The 19,221-nt window shown below is 37.6% G+C and overlaps 1 protein-coding gene across 2 annotated transcripts in view; it reads right to left on the reverse strand.

Moving 5' to 3' along the window:
* Positions 1-2,243: 2,243 nt before the first annotated feature.
* Positions 2,244-19,221, reverse strand: part of LOC144650067 (uncharacterized) — a 57,919-nt gene continuing 40,941 nt past the window's right edge. Inside the window, exons 9-13 of one of the 2 annotated variants that reach the window (XM_078509715.1) lie at positions 18,914-19,112; positions 16,695-16,856; positions 14,070-14,236; positions 11,069-11,547; positions 2,244-7,271 (exon numbers count right to left, since the gene is read on the reverse strand). In XM_078509715.1, the coding sequence (XP_078365841.1) occupies positions 7,079-7,271; positions 11,069-11,547; positions 14,070-14,236; positions 16,695-16,856; positions 18,914-19,112 (1,200 nt within the window). In that variant the 3' untranslated portion in view covers positions 2,244-7,078. Of the gene's footprint in view, positions 7,272-11,068; positions 11,548-14,069; positions 14,237-16,541; positions 16,857-18,913; positions 19,113-19,221 lie in introns of both variants that reach the window. The other variant, XM_078509714.1, reaches the window with a different exon arrangement.

Genomic DNA, 19,221 nt, shown 5'->3' on the forward strand with positions numbered 1-19,221 from the left:
TCAAACTCATTTTCATTTGAATGATTTTGCACGTAGACTCGTTTTGAAACAGAGGCAAAGGGTTACTCGGAAATGGCCTATCCGACTAGGGCATTAGACACCCTTTCATGCTACCATGGGAAGAAGAGAAAAAGAAAACGGCACGGGACAGGACGCGCAATTATCTAAGCAAAAGTTCGCTATCCCCGGCCTAAAGCCGAGCACTTTCCCACACAGACAAATCATACAGCAACTGAGGGCAGACTGCCTTCCCTTGGGTGGCAGAACTAGAAATACAGAAAATCCAGGATAAATGCGAATGGCATAGGACAGATTTGGCGCTGGAAATACGCAAGATAACTCACCCAAGGGATAGTAATCCGACTAGGGCACCTTAGACACCCTTTCAGGCTACCATGGGAAGAAAGGAAAAGAAAATGGCCCGGGAGAGGACGCAATTATCTCAGAAAATAAATATAAAACAGATAACAGGGCAGAAAAATCGAAACGTGTAAAAACAGTGAACTATACTGTCAAGAAAACCCAAAAGATATGCCAAAGCAAAACATGTAAAATAATAGGGTGGCGAAATAACAATGAAAAGAAAAAACAAAAGAAGTGGCGAAGGGGCTGACAAACAAAAGAAAACTATGAATATGAAACAAGATTAGACGCAAATGACGCAAAAAAGAAAACATGACAGGAAAACAACAACAGAATAAAAGCAATAATTAGGGAAATAAACGAGGGGACGCAATGAAAAAGAGTGTGCAAGCTCAAAACTTGGAAATTGGGACACTGAAGTGAACTCCACAAACCTATGTTTGGGAGGTGAGACACGCACAAAGAAACCACATTGAAAAAACTCACGCAATGAAATTAAAAAATGGGCGCCTTGGGAATAGACTGCTCAAACGCGAAATTTGTGAGGCAAAGTATGCATAACAAAAACATAAAATAACACAGCCAAATAAAAGCACTTCATAAAGCCCGTTGTTTGGGAGGCAAAATACACGAACCATAAGTTTCACAGGAAGGAACCAAAACAAACCAAAGTGCACAAATTAAAGGGAAGCTATTATAAGGGAGCGGAAAGCAATATGCAAACCCGAAGTTTGTACGGCAAAGTACGCAACAAAAAATCTCACGGTTACAAGTACAAATAAAGCATAAAAGCGTACAATTCCACAGGGGCCAAGGAAAGCACAGCACAAACTCGATGTTTGCGAGGCGAAGCACGCTGACGTAACAAAATAAAGGCGTGCAAAAGGAAGCACTGCACAAACCCGATGTTTGCAAGGCGAAGCACACTAACATCGCAAATAAACGTGTGCAAAAGGAAACTCAACCCTTTTTGCGAAGCACGCTGACTTAACAAAATAAAGGCGTGCAAAAGGAAGCACTGCACAAACCCGATGTTTGCGTGGCGAAGCACACTAACATCGCAAATAAACGTGTGCAAAAGGAAAGCACTGCACAAACCCGATGTTTCAGTTGTACACCAACATAACAGATACAAGTGTGCAGAACGAAATAACGTGTGCAAAAGGAAACCACTGCACAAACCCAATGTTTGCGAGGCGAAGCACACTAACATAACAAATAAAGGTGTGAAAAAAGTGATGGGAGCCGACCGATGGGAAAAGCACTTCACAAACCCGGTGTTTGCGAGGAGAAGCATGCACGCGCACGCATAAAATAAACATTTACAACAGTACAAGCGTGCAAATTTAAGCGAGGGAAGCGAAGAAAAAGCGCTGCACAAATAAGAGATTTGTGAGGCAAATATGACACATAACTTGGGAACACGTGATGGAAAAAAACAAGCCAGTATAAAATGAATGAAACAGATAAATACATGACGCTACTTTATCAGATAGTGCCGGACTTGGGACTGGATAGCTGCAGAAGTGTAAAGGGGTCGAGCAAATGCTTAACTTGAAAGACAGCAGCCAAAACGGAGTTTGAACATTTGCTATTACAACACATCAGGAAACAGAAGCGAAGGATTCTTAAACGAACTGGTCAGAAATGACATGCAGGGCTCTTATTTATACTCGCGCTTGTAAGGGACTGGCGCGAATAGTAAAGCATTCACGGGTTAATGAAACTAACCTTGACACTTCAATTATCCGCCCTCTGGATATTTCAATTTGTCATTTTTTTATCTTATAAAGGCGTTACATGATTTATACCCAACCATAAGGGAACTTTTCACACACTTCTGCATGTATACAACCAAAGTTAATAAAATGCTTCACGACTGTATTTCTACTTGCCAGGGCAAGTGATTGTTTGACTCATTAAATTACTTCTAACAACAATATTCAAAATTTTAATACCTTACATAACATTTAGGTAATGTGCAATAAAAATAACAAAACTTAATGTACAAGTATTTTCTGTAACACACAGGGGGCTCTCACATCAAATAAACAATAAATAAATGTACCACATCTGGTGTCTGCTTGCATCACAGCCGCTTATGAAGGGTCTGGAAACTAAGCTCAGCATTACCTTAGTAGCCAATGAGAAGTTACATATCTTCTGGGTCATCCCAGACTACAAAATGTTAAAACTTCAAACCTTGTACTGATGACTTTAAATTTAAAATAGCTGCCACGCTAACAGACTTGCCAGCAAACTTTTATTGAGCTCTAAGTTGATGTGAGGTGTCCTCCCTGTGATATTCTTTTTTTTACTACCAAACTAACCAAATTGATAGAAATAATATAATGGCAAAACTCTCATTAGCATTGACGTTTACCGGCAACAATTTGATAATTTCTTTAAAAAAAGCAATTTGCTAAATGTGCAATGTGAAGGCTTTTCATACATTTAATACTCATTTTTTAATGACAGCCATGCATTTTTACACCTGCAATTCTCGTTTTGTCAAAGGATTAACGATATAAACAGTTTGGATGAGGCTCCAATTTGCTAAACAAGATATGAATATTATCTCACCAATGCCGGATAATATTGTAACTTTCTATTAAAAAATGTATGTGTTACACAGCTTGTCAGATTTCCAAATCACAACGTAAAAAAATCAAGAACAATTAACTCTAGCAGCAAAATTTCTCTGAATCTTGTTCATGATCTGGTACCTGTAAAATAGGAGCCTGAAATGCTGCAGATTACATCGCTTGTGTTTTGTTAGCAGTCACAGTCATCCCAGGTTCTGTACATGACATGCTGTGGGTGGCGTGCTGTGACATACACAGATTATATCATAAACTGTATTTAATTTCAGATTTACAGAGCTGCAAATAATGCAAGTATGTCTGAAAAGTCAACATAATAATAATTACAATAATGAACAAAATAAATAAAGAAGAAATCTGACATCATTAGTGATTTCATTTAACCCGTGAAACAATGTCTAACAGTTTGTGCGTAATAGTCGAACGGAAACAAAAGAAAACAATGGAATTTGTGCTAATAGTATCTAGAAGTGTAATAACTATTTCACGAGTTAACTGAAATCGCTCTAAAACATCGGCGAAAATACAAGTGTTATTAAACACAGGAAATCATGACCATGAGAGTAGGCAAATGTTTTTAATTTTTTTTCTCCTTTTACTCCTTAGTTTTAGTTTTGATCAAGAAGATATGTTAAGCTCTTGAGACAGTTTTTCATCACATTTGCAAACACCATGAAGTTCGTTCATAATACCCGGCTGCGCATTATAGGTTTGTGTTTGGAAAACAAACACAGAAACTCTCTTCGTTGTCTCTTGTACTAAAGCACTACTGGGAACAAATGCACAAACATGAAAACAACACAAGACAGGCAAATGGATAGGTCAGATTTATTTGGATTCTTTTTTAAAAAAACACTCGAAATATAAAATGTCATGTACATCTTAATATACATCTTAAGCACTAAAAATATGAAATTTGTGTACAGATCTTTTGCTGCCTGTGTTGTTAGTTTGAAATTAACATAAGTTATAAAAACCAGGGAATCTATATAATCACTGAGCTTGTTCTTTTAAGAAAGTTCTGATCAGATTAGCTTAGATGGGTGATAAAGGTTAACCCACAGCAACTCTATCAATTTGATTATAAGAACAACCATTAAACAAATAAAAGGGCTCCATGAGCCTACGACTGATTTGCATCAGGTGAATGAAATGATTGTTAATGCTACATGTATATGCTTCAGAGAATTTGAGTTGATATTATGTACTTATTGACTGAGTGGGAGGGCCGGACGGAAAAATATTTGGCTCGAGGTCAGGACGTACGGACCGAGCGCAGCGAGGTCCGTGCGTCCTGACCGAGAGCCAAATATTTTACCGTCCGGCCCGACCTAACTCAGTCAATAAGCATTTTATCATATGATCACTGATTTTATTTTTTGTCTTTCTTTATACGTGGATACAGACGCGGCCCGTTTCGCGCGCATTTTGAAAAGCCAATGACAGCTCGTAAATTGTTTGGGAAGCCAGTAAAGTGCATTTGAACTGCGATGTGCGTACAAAGTTTTTGAATTTTTGTTAAAATTGTCAACCAAATCTCCGAGTTTTAGCTCCATTTCAACAAGATTTAAATCCGACAAAATTCCTCGTACATGAGTGCAGTTAGTTGAAATTTCAAAGGAAACGTTAAACGAAGGACTACAACAAAGAATTTGCAAGACGGTTCGGCTAGTCGTGCTCGTCACAGCGAAGACTGAACAAGTTAAGCTTAGCTACGTTTCTTCTGAGTCGAAATTCACAATTGGTTTGACTGCGAGAGGATTAATACATTTTCCACCAAGATGGATTTTGGACGTTAAAACAATGCATTTTAAGCTGTGATAAGGACTTGGAAAAGGATTGTACTGGCCGGCAGTTTAGGATTTTGCTTCGAGCTTCGTTTCCCTTCGGCTTCAAGTTGTTTTGTTTACCACGGATCGAAGGATTCATGAACGTCGGCTCTGCTGTTGCTTCTTAGTCCCTGAATTCGTTAGTTCCTCGACGATGTTGAGCTCTGCATTACAGTTGATGATTGTCCAAATTGTGCTTATAATGCTTCGTGAAAACAAGCGGGAAACTGTGTCATTGAACAGGTTAGTCGTAAACAAGTACTCGCACTAAACACGTTTTGTTTTAATTTTTGCGCCTGCAAACTACATCGCTTTCTAGATTTTTAATAAACATCTTGGACATTCTTTGCTTTTTAAAAAAATCTTAACTACCGTTCATCTGAATTCAAAGCCGTGGATTCAAGTGGTTCCAAGCAATTCCGGCATCTCGCAGCAGTAGCGGGGCCGTACGCATTTCTAGTAGGGCCGTACGGCTTTTTCCGGCCCTGCTAGAGCGAGGCGTACGGCCCTCATACGGGACTTTTTTTCATATGGTTTTCCAAGGAAATTGCGCGCGGGTCCGTACGGGTCATATGATAATACTTCTTCCCTATTGAAATAGAAACAATAAAACATCAAGACAAGACTGCATGACAGTTAAAACGACAAAACATTTATTTCTTCCGGTTTTACACCAATTTGGTTCTAACTCTTGCTCTGGTATTGAATTGACGCTAAAAGTTCGGCAAGAAACCAAATTCACAGCACTTTGAAAGTCTCAAGTTCATTGTACTTGATGCAATCATCTTATGATTGAATGGGAAAACAAAACGAAATATTTATGGCACCACTTTCGTTCTTCCCTTCTTCACTTGCGCCAACCCCCCCCCCCCCCCCCCCACCCTACGATTGCTTCCCCTGGAATAATCGCCAAATAATCACAACAAAGTAATCACCCTGGGTCTTTATTCGAAGAAGTATGGTATTCGTCTTTAGTATTCATCACCAGTTCCACAGTTGATAATGCATATACAGTTGTAAGCAAAACGTAGAGCTGCAGAAGTATGCAGTTTATAATGCACAAAAAGTTGTGACTAAACTGTAAAACCTTACAAGCATACAGTTTACAATACAGGTAAATCTCGATTTATCATCTCAAAGCTCTCAGCAATTTTCATTTTCCTTGGGTGTTCTTCTCTGTAACTTTACACCCGATGCCTCCCAATTTCTTGAAACAGTTTTGGTTTTCCATGGAGGTTTGAGAAATCACGATTCTACAAAATAACTCATGACTGAAATGTGGATCTGTGGAAGAGTACAGTTTGTAATGCAGAAGAACGCCACAGCCACATGTGTTTTGAGTAGAATAAGATGATCCATGGCAACGACTCTAAATTTAGTTGAACAGTTGTGAAGAGTTAAAGTTAGGAAATGGAAAGAGTGACAATACGTACAAAACACAGTCGCTGCACAGTCTACGCAAAAACTTTACGACATAAATGACATCCGAAAAGCTGTCACAACTGAGACTGAAAAACTGTCCCACTCTCCTGACAAGATCTTCTTCATTTCATTCACCTAATCTCCAAACAGGATGCGTTCAGCATTGATAATAAGAACAAAAGTTTCAAAGTTACTGCGTGGCACTACAAAATAAAGGTGTAATAAAATGGGTAATAAAGTGCCAAAAAAGACTTTTTTAAAAAAACCCAGACGTTTTGGGCAATAGCCCTTCTTCGGTGGTAAACGTCGCCAAAGAAAATGCGACAAACTAGCCGAGCGTTATGATTTAAAAATAACAATCTGCAAGATGTGCGTCGCGTATGAACCTAGCCTAACCTGGCTTTCCACGGGTCACCCTGTAGCTCAACTCAATCCAACAGGTGTAGGTAAGAATATGGGCTCAATTCAATTTGGAAACTTAGATTTTTTCCTGCGTCCTATGCCTGTACATGTAAATGACTTTTTTTGCAATAATGGCTCAGTAAATACATAAATTCCCTAATAAATTATAATTTTACTGTAGGTATACATTAACAATAATTACAATTCAAAACCCAGTATAAATCTTTTACAAACACGTTTTGTAATTGAAATATGTACGCTTTTAAATTACAAGGATTTTATAAGTCGTACTTGCTTACTTGCTGTTTTAGCCAAACATTGCTGGGGCAAATATTTTGACAATATAGTGGCACATATGCATGGAAGATATTTAATTAACATAGGTAAAAATGTCGCACAGTTCATTACATATTACGAACAAGCAAAGGTACCTAACAATTTGTAATCACATAATACTTGTTACCCACTGGTGAAGTATCTGAATGTAATGTAAGCCACTGAACATACTGCCACCACCATTAAAGTGTTCTTCAGTCTGGACTTCCACACCTTTGCATCTTCCTCTCGTTTAACATTCTTTTTTATATTTTCCACAAGATCTGTTATCTTTTGCTTACGTTCTTCCCTTCTTCGCTTGCGTATTTGTGTTATACTGTTAAAAGGAGAAGAAACCAATAGTAAAAATTAACTGAAACTGAAGGGAAACATACCATAAAACTGCCCCAAAACACTTGTTTCATGTGTATAAAATTGCTCCTGAAGCTGTTTATTACGTATATCACAGCGAAAAATTAAACAGCTCAAGTGTTCCTATCAAAGGTGAATTAATGAATTAATTATTGGCAATTTGGAAATTCATTAATAAATTCATTAATGAAAACGCTCGATCCGAAGTCCGGCGCACCAACCATTAGGCCACCGCGCCTCCCGCATAGATTCCATTCTTAAAAGATAACTTTTTCAAATTCTCATGTCTGCCGTATGAATGACATCAACATTAAAGTTTTGAATCAAGTCACCGATTGACATATTCAATTCAAGAATGAAATCTTGAACCAAAGAATGAAATCAAATTTCCATTTATCAGTTCATCAATTCACCCTTGATAATAAAATAATGTTTGAGCTGTTTTGACTGTAACTTATGTTGTTTCACAAGGAAGGTAATTATACCACACACGGTCAAACTGTGAGCAATGAAACACTTTTTTTTACCTATATCACAACTGTTACTTCGGTCACATAGCTGGCAATATAATCATTTGATTGCCCGTTTTAATTTTAATACCACAATTGCTTGACTGACAAAAATTAATTTTATGCTTCAATTTACCCACAAACTCTCAAATTGTTAAACAGAATGAAATGTGTGCTGTGCTCCGTTCGTAAAGGCAATGCAAACAACGAGATGGAGAAAAAATGGCTATGTGAAAATTGACACATAGCCGGTTTATTAAACTCTGAATATCCAATATGTTGTGAACTCAAACTTTCGTTACAAACATGTATGGCCGTCGAAGGTGAGGGCAATAAACCAATACATAGCAATATAACAACCATAATTACAAGAAAGAGGCAGGAATGGGGAGGAGGAGGATTGGTGAAAAAGTTTGTGTCTCAACGAAATCAAAAACACGACATCCATTATACGACAACTCTAAATGCGACATTTAGTCGACGACGCCATCTTGAATTCAAAATTTAAATCAGTACCCTCGCTTCCATGTTCCAGCCTCTCTCTGAAAATAATGGCTAGATCGCGCATAAAATTTTATTTGAGGCAAATAAGGCATTTATGCTTCAATTTACCCACAAACTCTCAAATTGTTAAGCAGAATGAAATGTGTGCTGTGCTCCGTTCGTAATTAATTTAACACTAAAGAAACAAAAGTTGAAAATTCAATGAATTCATTGATGCATCCGTTTCCCTTCGTAATACCAGTGAATTCTTCCAGTACTGCATTATCATTGGTAAGGTAACTTGATGATCGTAAATCGCATATATCTTATTATCCACTCCTCTGGGACTTTGCCAAACTGCTGCAGTTCACAAGTAATGAAGGAATAAGTAATGATGCCCCCTATGGGGGCAACTCTTTACGAAGAATGTGTGGGTTCTTTAACGTCCCAGTAGTCCGGCGCTCTTCCAACTGAGCTAACTGTTCGGTGATAAATACTTTTTTAAATGCGTTTTATTCCTGGCAATTAATTTTTATTGTGAAAGGATCGAACTGGACATATTTTAGGATCTGTCACCTGTGGCTGGTTAGCGAAAAACCCTGTAGGGATTCCAAACCGCGGTATGGAAATTGTCATGTCAATAAAAGAATGAAATAATTTCATTGCTCTTCTCTGATTGCTCTCATTCTACATCTTGGCTTGAATAGCATTTTAATCACACCAACTAAGTATTGTACATTCTGCTTCTGAGAGCAAATAAAAACGAAAATTTCATTTTATGGAGTTGTTTGTCAATGCATTGAACCCGTCTGCTGGCTTGTTTTTGGGTTGGTAAAATTGGGGCGCTGCAAGTCGGAAGAGTCCTTTGTAAGTGACATACATAAATCGTGCGTCGAAGGACTTTGTGAGGAAGTCAGTTTAAGGTTGTTTGTGTAGAAAGAAAGAACTCTTGAAGATATCCTCCAACAAGCGATGCACTACACACTTAGAGAGTTGTGTGTTGAAGTCAGTGTTTGATTGCTTTACCCAAACTGCCATCGGCTTCCGAAGAGCGGGGATGGGTGTGATCTAAATCAGTGTTGACAACCTTACCAGAGGCATCAAAGGTTTCCAGGAATTCTTGATGGGCAGATGCCGAGAAGAAAAAGGCTTTGCGGGACATTGCGAATATATTAAACTGCAAATGTCTTACACTGCACTAAGCAGCAGAGAAATCAATGCAAATGATACCGCAGGCTAATTTAAACCATGACCAGTAAAACGCAAAGGTTTAATAATTTTATCCTCAAATGGTAAAAAAGATTAATGTTCAAATTTAGTATATACTAAAACAGTGGATATTGTTTTTGGCATGCGCTGATTGGCTACTCAAACTCGGAATATACTTTGCTATTCACCTCTGAGCAACTCGCACGCGACAATTGTTACCTTTGACAGGAATATACTAGTCAAAAATCATCCTTTGGGGCTACATTATCTCACTGTTTTAGTATATACTAAAAAGTTATTCACCTCAGTGTCAGTGGTTAGTGGTGGATATTTATGGAACCGCTGACCAGTACCCACCTCTACTTCAGTTGTTAACTATCCAGGAAAATAAATTGTATTTTATATTGTCCAATAATTATTGTACTATTTAATTTAATTTTGAATCCTCCATGTTATTCTCATTCTCTGAGGTCTAATAAAACCTACTGTGCACTGAGGACAGATGATGGCAGTTAAAAGGTGCCCCTAGTAATTCGTAATGGACCATGCAGAGGCGGAGCGTGTTGGAATGTGGAGGGCTAAGACTGTCCCAAAAAAACTCGGCAGTTTTCATATTTGGAGCAACTTCTTTCCATTCTAGCAACTTTTTGTTTTCTGAGCAGTTTCTAGACTGAAGTTTTCCGAAGATTCTCTGATCATTGTTCAAAGGACATATGAACGTTTTCAATCTTTTTTCGAACTTTTCCGAAGATAAACCAAGTTTCCTGAAGACTTCAAAGGAAGTTTTGAAGATGTTTTAACTCACTCACAAGACGGAATATTTTGATAAACCAATTTTGCGCTGGGCTTGCGATATTTTTGGCACCAAAACGTGGGGGGCTGAGCCTCCTTCAAATTCTCCTTTGGGGGGCTAGAGCTCAAAAGGAAACCACCCCTTCAATTTAGACCCCATGAGATATCAACAACGAGTGCTTTATTCAAAGCTGTGAATCTTATTACGATAATTCGCTATGTTTCAGCGCACGGGACACAAAGCTGAGAACAATCACTTGTAATACTTGTACAAAGAACTTTAAAAACAAACATTCTTATAAATATTTTGTTTGTCGGCTTCAGTTGTCGCAGTTCAAGCGTACTCTTTACATTAATGCATACTGCTAACTGCAAGGGTCCTGTGCGACCTCAATTTCACAATATACTTCAAATACTACCCACCTCCTCTCCCCTGTGTCCAAAAAAGTACCCCCCCCTCATGTTGCTGGATAAGCCCATTTCTAAAAATTGAACTTCATCAAAACTACCACTGTGTCAAATTTGGTGCTTCTAGACCCAAAGGATGCCTTATATTTGTCCCAGAAGTGGTTACCCGGAAAGAATTCCAAATGGGCCAATAATTATCTTAAATTAATTAGCTAATCGAATACTATCACTGTGCCAAATTTGGTGCTTTAAACTAAAACCGCACATCAATTCACCAAACTGCCAGACTAACAGAAATCAAACAGGAATCTTCGCTTGATTTCATAATTATTTAGAATGACTTCTTACAGGTAAATTATACCTGTCTTTCTTGTTTACTCCTCCATCATTTGTTGGTTGAATGCCTTCCTCTGTATGTTTACATCCTTCATCTCTTGATTGGAGGCCTTCCGTTGTAATTTTACACCATTCATCTCTTGACTGGAGGGTGCTTTCTGTTGTATCTTGACATCCTTCATCCGTAGATCGAAGGCCTTCCTTTGTATCTTGACATCCTTCATCCGTAGATCGAAGGCCTTCCTCTGTATGTTGACATCCTTTATCTGCAGGTTGAAGGCCTTCCTCTGAATGATGGCATCCTTTATCTGTAGATTGAAGGCCTTCCTCCGAATGATGACATCCTTCATCTGAAGGTTGAAGGCCTTCCTCTTTAGGTGAAGGTCCTCCACCTGTGGTTTGGAGGCCTTCCTCTTTAGGTTGAGGTCTTCCATCTTTGGTTTGGAGGCCTTCCTCTGTATGTTGAGGTTCTTCATCTGTGGGTTGAAGGCCTTTCTCTGTTTGCTGTATGTAGAATAGAATGGAATAAGGATTATTAGGTTCCTAAAGGGATCTTCATACTAACCTAATTTACATGATTTACCACTTCTTTCCGAGATCTACCAGCTATATTACATGCAGCAGAAGTAGAAATATAAGAAGATGTAAAAAGACGAAATAATTGTGGGTAACAACATATGTAAATTGTGAAGAAAAAAAATTGTCAAACCAAGGAAAAGCGAATGGGTGGACACTTGCGGTTCGATAGCACTGGTGTCGCAAAAAGGGCTGTCAGCACTTAGAAAGAATTAAATTTAGAGTCACAGAAACATCAACAAAGGCACAAGCAACTGGTTTTCACAAAAAGCTTACTTTAGGGCTGAGTAAAAGTAAAAAAACAAAACAAAACAGAAATGTATTATCTACTTGATATCTTTTAAAAGTCATGATAGTGTCACAAACTGAAATCTCATTTTGCAAAACGACAAATTGAACAAAACAACAGGCACAACAACAAAGGCAAGAACAAAATGAAAGCGTTTGCATGATTCTCAGCTAATTAGAATACCCCCTTCATAGGAAGAATTAATTAACTGATATTAATAACTTGGCATTAAAAGTTTACACCTTAGAGCTTTAGGGGTACGGTTTAGCAGATGACAGCCCACATAACCATCACAATAGTGCATTCAGCACTAAAAGCAAGAACCAAACACCACCCATTAAGCAGCCACCCATTACTTAGTGGCCAGTTATCAAAGACCCAAAAGCATTGCCAGTATAATATTGTCTATTGGTTTGATACACACAGTTTGATCTTGTTTTCAACACTGCTAGTGACAGATAAAAGTCCGAAATCACACGCTTGTTATCTCTAAGCTAACTGATGACCTTTTTCTGGAAATGAAGTGATGTTTCTGCCATGCCTTACTATGGTAACTTCTGACAAACCTCTTTCAAGCGGGCAACCTCTGTTAAAGGATCCTAGTCAACCATGATGCTTTGCGCGTATCAAGAGCCTAATCCGCCATTTTAAATGCCATCTAAATTCGAGTGTTTTCAATTGTGGTGGACAATCCAAGCGCATCCTCGCGTATGAAGTATATTCACATCTTGAACTATCATCAAAGTCTTAAGTAATTATCTGTGCTTCCTTTCGACCGGTTATTTAAATCGTTTCTTTTAATTTTAAAATATTCGTTTGTAAGTAGGATGCCCGATTTCATCTCGCGTTCCAAAGCATGGTAGACCGAAACCACTGAACAAACCAAGATAATTCTTTCGCGACAATCAACGTTCGACCTCTGAAATTAAAAGCATGATAGCCTTGTCATCAAACGGCTTAGTTATAGCCAGTTTGCAGAAATACATCACTTGTTTTATTCTTGCAAGCCGGTTTTAGTTCCACATTTGCATATGCTGGAGCACTGAAGCGCGGTATTTCGAGAAGGACAACCAGTAGATTTAGCTGTTCTCTTTCGACTCCACGTAATCTTGGTGAAACAAATCTTACAAAGGAAAAAGGAACACAAACACACTGTAACATAAAAAAGATTTTGAATAGTAAGCTTAGAGAAAATTATTTCATTCCTTAGCACTCGAACGGAGTCCGCCCAAGAGGCAAATATTGAAACGATCGCTTCTCCGCTCTCATTTTTCCCTGCGCGCCTGACAATGCACAAACCATAACTATCTGTGCTTCAAGATGGCGCCAGAGAACAGGATTCTTCGATATCTATTATGCTGTCACCATCTTTGATGTTTATTCGTTACATTCTGGCAGATCTTTTAAAGTTGTTCGAGTGAAAACTTTCGCGCGTTGTCAAATTTCGTCGCGGTCTGTTGACTTTGTACGCGCGTCACATGTAATCTGAAACGAGACTCCCCGCAGTTGGCCGAATATAAACAATAATAGAGGCGTGGCTGACTAGGATCCTTTAAGTGGCCACTTACCATTTCCATGAGGGTGGCTGCTTAACCCTTCAACCCCTAAGAGTGCCAATTGGCATAACTTGGTCAATATTTGTCCAATTTATTTGAATTTTTGACACCACACTTGCCTTCAAAAGATCTGCATGTTGAAAGCATAAGATTGTACCTCCCCCCTATTTGTAACATGATTGACCACCCCTATAACTTTTGGAACTTTTTTGCCTGACACATAAGTGACATACAACATTACTGAGTTTAACCACTACACTGAGAGCTGCACAATACGATATAGTTTAGGGGTATATCTACTATATACGGAGAGGAACGATTTTTTGTTTCAACCAACTTCTTTCAAAATTGTAACTTCTTATTTGTTCAAGTTTTTTTATGAAATTTTTACTGATCAAGAACTTTCAAATGGTGTATATGGATATCAGGTTTATATTTTTTAGTTTACGAAAAAAGACCATTCGCTTTTTCTAAGAACATTTTGAGAAATAAGACTTGCTTTAAAACAAACGAATACTACACTATGATCATCTAACGGACATGTGTTGTTTGGCAAAAAAGCCCAGAAGCTGATAAGCCTCCTTAATTGTACTCATTCTACCTACTTTCAAGTTATCATTTCCCAGCCGTGTTTCCTCAACCACTTCATTGTTGAGATCTTCTTCTGGCACAGACTCATCATCAGGTTCTGAGTCTGATAATGAAGACAAGTCAATGATTTCATCTGATCCTTCGCTGTCGTCTGAGAATACCTCTTTTTCAGCTTCTGGCTCTGTGACAAGACATATAGTGAACTACAAATAAAACCTCTTACACTGTATATATGTGATTGTTTAGCATTGTGTATTTATACAACTTCGATTATATCTAAAGAAACTGAAACAGTACTGCTACTCCTTCACCTGATTGTAAACCCTTGGGATTCTTGAAAGTTTTTAAACATGGAGTTCACCTTTCACCTTTCTGTTTCAAATTTATTACCATCAAATTATTTACCATATAGAATGACCTTTAAATTTAACTTCATTGATACATGTTTAGACTTTTTTTAAAACTTATAATCGTTAAAAACCAACAGGTCCAGAGCTCCACCTTGAGATAGGCTAAAGCAATGTTTGCAAAACAATATTTTCCTAAATAAATTATTATTATTATTATTATTATTATTATTTTAACATCTTTTACAGATTTTATAAATTAAAACAATTGGATTTTTGACAAGAGAAAAACCTGTTTTGGTCTGCAATGTATGTGTGCCGAGGGTTAAAAGCCATAGTGTGATTGATATACATTGTACAACAGATTGGTCTATATTCCAAGACAAAGAGTGACAGAAAACGGATGACAACTTGGTCAGGAATATTTTTTGTCCGCTACACAAAACTGAGATTCAGGTGTTGTTTTAAGGAATAAACACTAAGTGATGCCCAAATGTTTACTGACTAAGACTGTTGTATCTGCACCTAATTGCAATAAGGTTGTCACAGAAAAAAGAAAACAGTCAATAGGAATTAATTAAGCGCATGCATGAAATTTATTAGTACAAATAGCCTCAAAATACAAATAAATCAATTTATTTTGTTACAGCACAAAGATGCTGAAGTGGACTGAAAGTGTGCACACTAATTAATTACTATTTACCTTTTTCCTATTTTTTTTCCTATGACAATGTTATTGCAACAAGGTGAATATCTTCTGAAACAAATATATACCTTTTTGATCTATAATAATATTATCCGACATACATTTATAGTGTGGGAGATAGGTCGTATTGTGTGATCGTCCGGGTGAGAGTAGTTCTGAGAAGAACTGTTGTTGGTGACTGATATTTTGACAACCTGAGAATAAGTCATCTTCCGAGTCAAGTGAAAAGTTGTTGTCAGTTGATGATGTTATTAGAAGTCTGGTCTGTTGATGTTGATTGGTCAGTTTAGTCGTGATGTTATTGGCTGTAAGACTTGTGTAAAGTTTGTCATCAGTAATTGGTCAGTTTCGATCTGTCTATTGATAGTCTAATTAAGTCGTTCTGTTCTGTCCATTGTTAGTCAAATTAGGTCGTTCTGTTGGCAGTTCGTTTGTCGGTTCTGTTTACATCGTGAAAAGTTGTTTGTAAGGTGCCGGTAGTTGTTGACATCTGTTGATAGGTGTCTGTCCTAAGTTAGTGTACCAGCTTTCCAGAGTCAGTCGTTGAAAATAGTAGGTTAGGTTAAGCATTCAGCAGAGTTCCAGTCGATATTTTCCGCATTTTGCCTGGTGCTCCCCATCCCTTACTATACCTTCACAAGAATAATAATTTACTTAATATTAATTAGTTAATTTATTAACTATTTAGTTTACACCATAAACCTCTAGTGGGTTATGGTTTAGGGAACAATAGGTCACTAACAAACTATCTCAAAAGTGCATTCTGCATTAACCCATTGGCGCCTGGAGATTTTAGAAGACCACATACAAATGGAGTTTTCTGGACTTATGAGTATGCTACAATTAGTAATTTATGCTACTTTTTAGTGTTCATTCCGTTTGGTTTGAAACAATTGTTTAACCCATTGATTCTAAGCTGTCCAAAACTACCTTTAGAAGTGGAAAACCACTTGTGAAGGCATCACTTGTCACATGAAATGATGACTTTGATAATCAACTAGGAAAAAGCCTAACAAAGCATTCCCAAATAAGCACGGTAGGAAGAAATTGACCCAGGCATACACAAAATAAAGCACCAAATTTGTTATCTCAACATTGATGACACATTGCAAAGATTTATTGCATTGATTTCATGCATGAAAGAAATTGAAGGTTTTTTGCTCATAATGGAAAATGTCTAAATAAAACTTGAAGCAATTATGACTTTCAGTTTTTTATGGAATGCATAATGCAACATTCAAGTTAAAAAAGAAGTTGTTTTGAGGTGTTAACATTGTGACTGTGCATGGGATAAGTTTTTCCCCTGGTTTGAAAAATGCAATTTTGCAAAAGCGCACAAAACACTTAGCAGTCAATGGTTACCAGTAATTGTACTACTTTCTCCCTAGATAACATCGACCTGCTAATAAGAAAATTATAGAGACCCAACAGACCAAGTCTTCCTGTGCCTTCACTGCTCTGCCTAGCTGCAGTATCATCTTTCTGCCTCTTTCTTCCTCTTGCCACAACACGGAACAAATGCATCATCTTTGACTTGTTTTTGTTTGTCTCCATTTTTTTTGTAATGTGCTTTGTTTTTGACATACCATGATCACTTGTACGGCTTTTCTTAGTCACTGGTTCATCAGTAGCCTCAAGCCTTCGTCGTGGTGGTAATGGAGGTGGTGTCTCGTCCTCTTCCTCAGCATTCTTATGTTCTTCTTTGTTCCTTTTAACTTCAGCTGTTTTACTGTCTTGGTCTCTACTTTCTAGAAAAGAGAAAAAGCCATATTCAGGGATTGCAAATTTCAGTTGAAGAACACTGTTAGACAAAATAAAATGCTGTATGTATGTAGTTGATCAAAAGGGCTGCGATTGTGAGTTTTATTGTCTTTCCAGAAAGGCATGACTTCTAATGAACCAGTCATTAGAATTTTAAGAAACTTTGCAAGGTTGCACTTTACAAAAGCAAGAAAACTGCTGATTACAAGAAATCGAGTGGAATTCATCTTTTTTCGTTCATTTATAATAAGCTGGGTTGCCATGGTAGAGTAATTTATAATAATAATGTCTAACACAAAAAAGGCTGATGGCTCAAAATCTTTACTGCTCATCATTCAATAACACAAATTAATGAAATTTGAATGCTTTATTCCTCTATGGCATGCGCCTGATGAAGGGAATCAAACCATGCGCAAGACTTAGCAACAATGAATACAACTATCATGATTCCCTGCAGGCACAAGCTATAGAGGGAATCAGGCATTGCCTTTCTCAGAATTGTTTCGAGGTTAAAATGTCTCTTAAAAGTGATGGCTGCTACTTACATTCAAGAAGGGGTCTTGGTCTACCGTATTTGTTTCACAAAAAGTGTTACATTCATTTGTAACATATGTAGTGATGGTATAACACATAATTTACCTTGAGTGAGAAACCAATCAAATTGTTGAAAAATGCATTATGTTGTGGGTGAGTATACAACACAGAATGTCTCTCTGAAACCAACTTTCAGCTTTTTCATAGTAAAGCTGGAACAGTCTCTGGCGAAGCCGGACACAAATAAATCTGTGACAAGACAATACGTTTTGCAACAGTATTGATTAAAATGCCGTGCCCTGCATCAATATAATGCAAGCAGTTCAGATCTTGTCCTTCCAGGGCAAACATTTTGAGAGCTTAAAGCAAATCTTGCAAATATAGTTTAGCCAAAAAAACTGAACTAGCACAACATGTGGCAGAGTACAGATTTAGAGGTGTCATTGAACTCTACAAACGGGAAACCACACAGCGCGGACTAATGACCTCTAAACACCTCCTTGGCCACAATCTTATGGCTCTATTCAGTACATAACGCCTCCAAATAAAACAGTGCCCCTCAGAAAAAAGTTTAAAGCAAATAAGGTCGAAATTTAAACATATAACAGCAAATGTACAAATGCCACGAATGTAGGAGTTGTGTAGGCCCGTCACCTTTATTTACCACAACATTACTTGTCTAGTACACTGTACACAATCTAGGCAAATTATTATATGGCTTTGTTTCACATAGACTGTAAACCGCCAAAATCATGAATTTGATTTGCTAATCAATGTTGACCGTGGTCTAGATTTTCCCATCTAGACCAATCTAGTTATCAGCTGTCACGAGAAAAATACAAATGAAAAGAGAACTACAAAAATATGGCTTGGTTCCTCAAATAAAACACTAAATGGAAGAACCAAAAGACTCAATGAAAAAAGGTAAACAGAAAGACCAAACATAAGAAAGTTGAGATGCAGCTCATTTATCTAAACACCATGCAGTTAGAGACAAAATTGAGAAGTCAAAAGCACTCAAAACAATAATTATTTTAAAGGAATATCGAAAACGTACCAGCCAGTGAGCTTTCTTGCCTAAATTTTTATCTCCGTTCACAAGCAAAAAGCAGTGAGCAGGAACCAGCTACATTAAGCGACTTTCAGCAAATTCAGTTAAGTTTGATTAGTTGACCATAATAATAAATTTCTCATTAACTGAACTTAGGACTTGAGTCTGTACGGGAGAACCTTGAACTCTGTCAGAAGTACAGACCTCACTCACTGCTTTCCAACTGTACTCATGATGTCAGAAAAGACTTTCACATGCACACCTCCTTCTTGGTTAATAAGAACTGATTGTTACAAAAATTAATAATACAAAATTCCAGCTTATTGAAAGATTGAACTGAGATCAGAAGAGGTAGTTTACCCATACACAATAAATAAATCATATAAACCATACTTTGATGCTACAAGTAAGAGGGGCAACCAACCTAAGCATTATGCAATCTGCAGAGTAGTCACTTACCAGAATTGGTCTGTAAGTGAAAGTGATGGTTCTTTTCTCTCTGATATATTTCTGGCATCAGAACCCGAACGCCTTCTAGAATTGCCAAATATGTGAAGCGAAGCTGATCTGGTGTTTGGATTAGACCCACTCTGTATTGACGTATCTCTAACAGCATGGCTTTTATGTCAATTTGATTTAAGTCCCCCACATGTTCAACCTGGTCAACAAACAGAAAGATAATTCTAACAACACTGCAACATGCTAAATAATGATTAGATAACTTATATTCTACCGTAAAGTTCCGTGTATAAGCCGCACCCGTAGAT

This window comes from Oculina patagonica, chromosome 4 (assembly GCF_052425735.1).
Source record: "Oculina patagonica isolate OP01 chromosome 4, crgOcupat, whole genome shotgun sequence".
NCBI lineage: Eukaryota > Metazoa > Cnidaria > Anthozoa > Scleractinia > Oculinidae > Oculina > Oculina patagonica.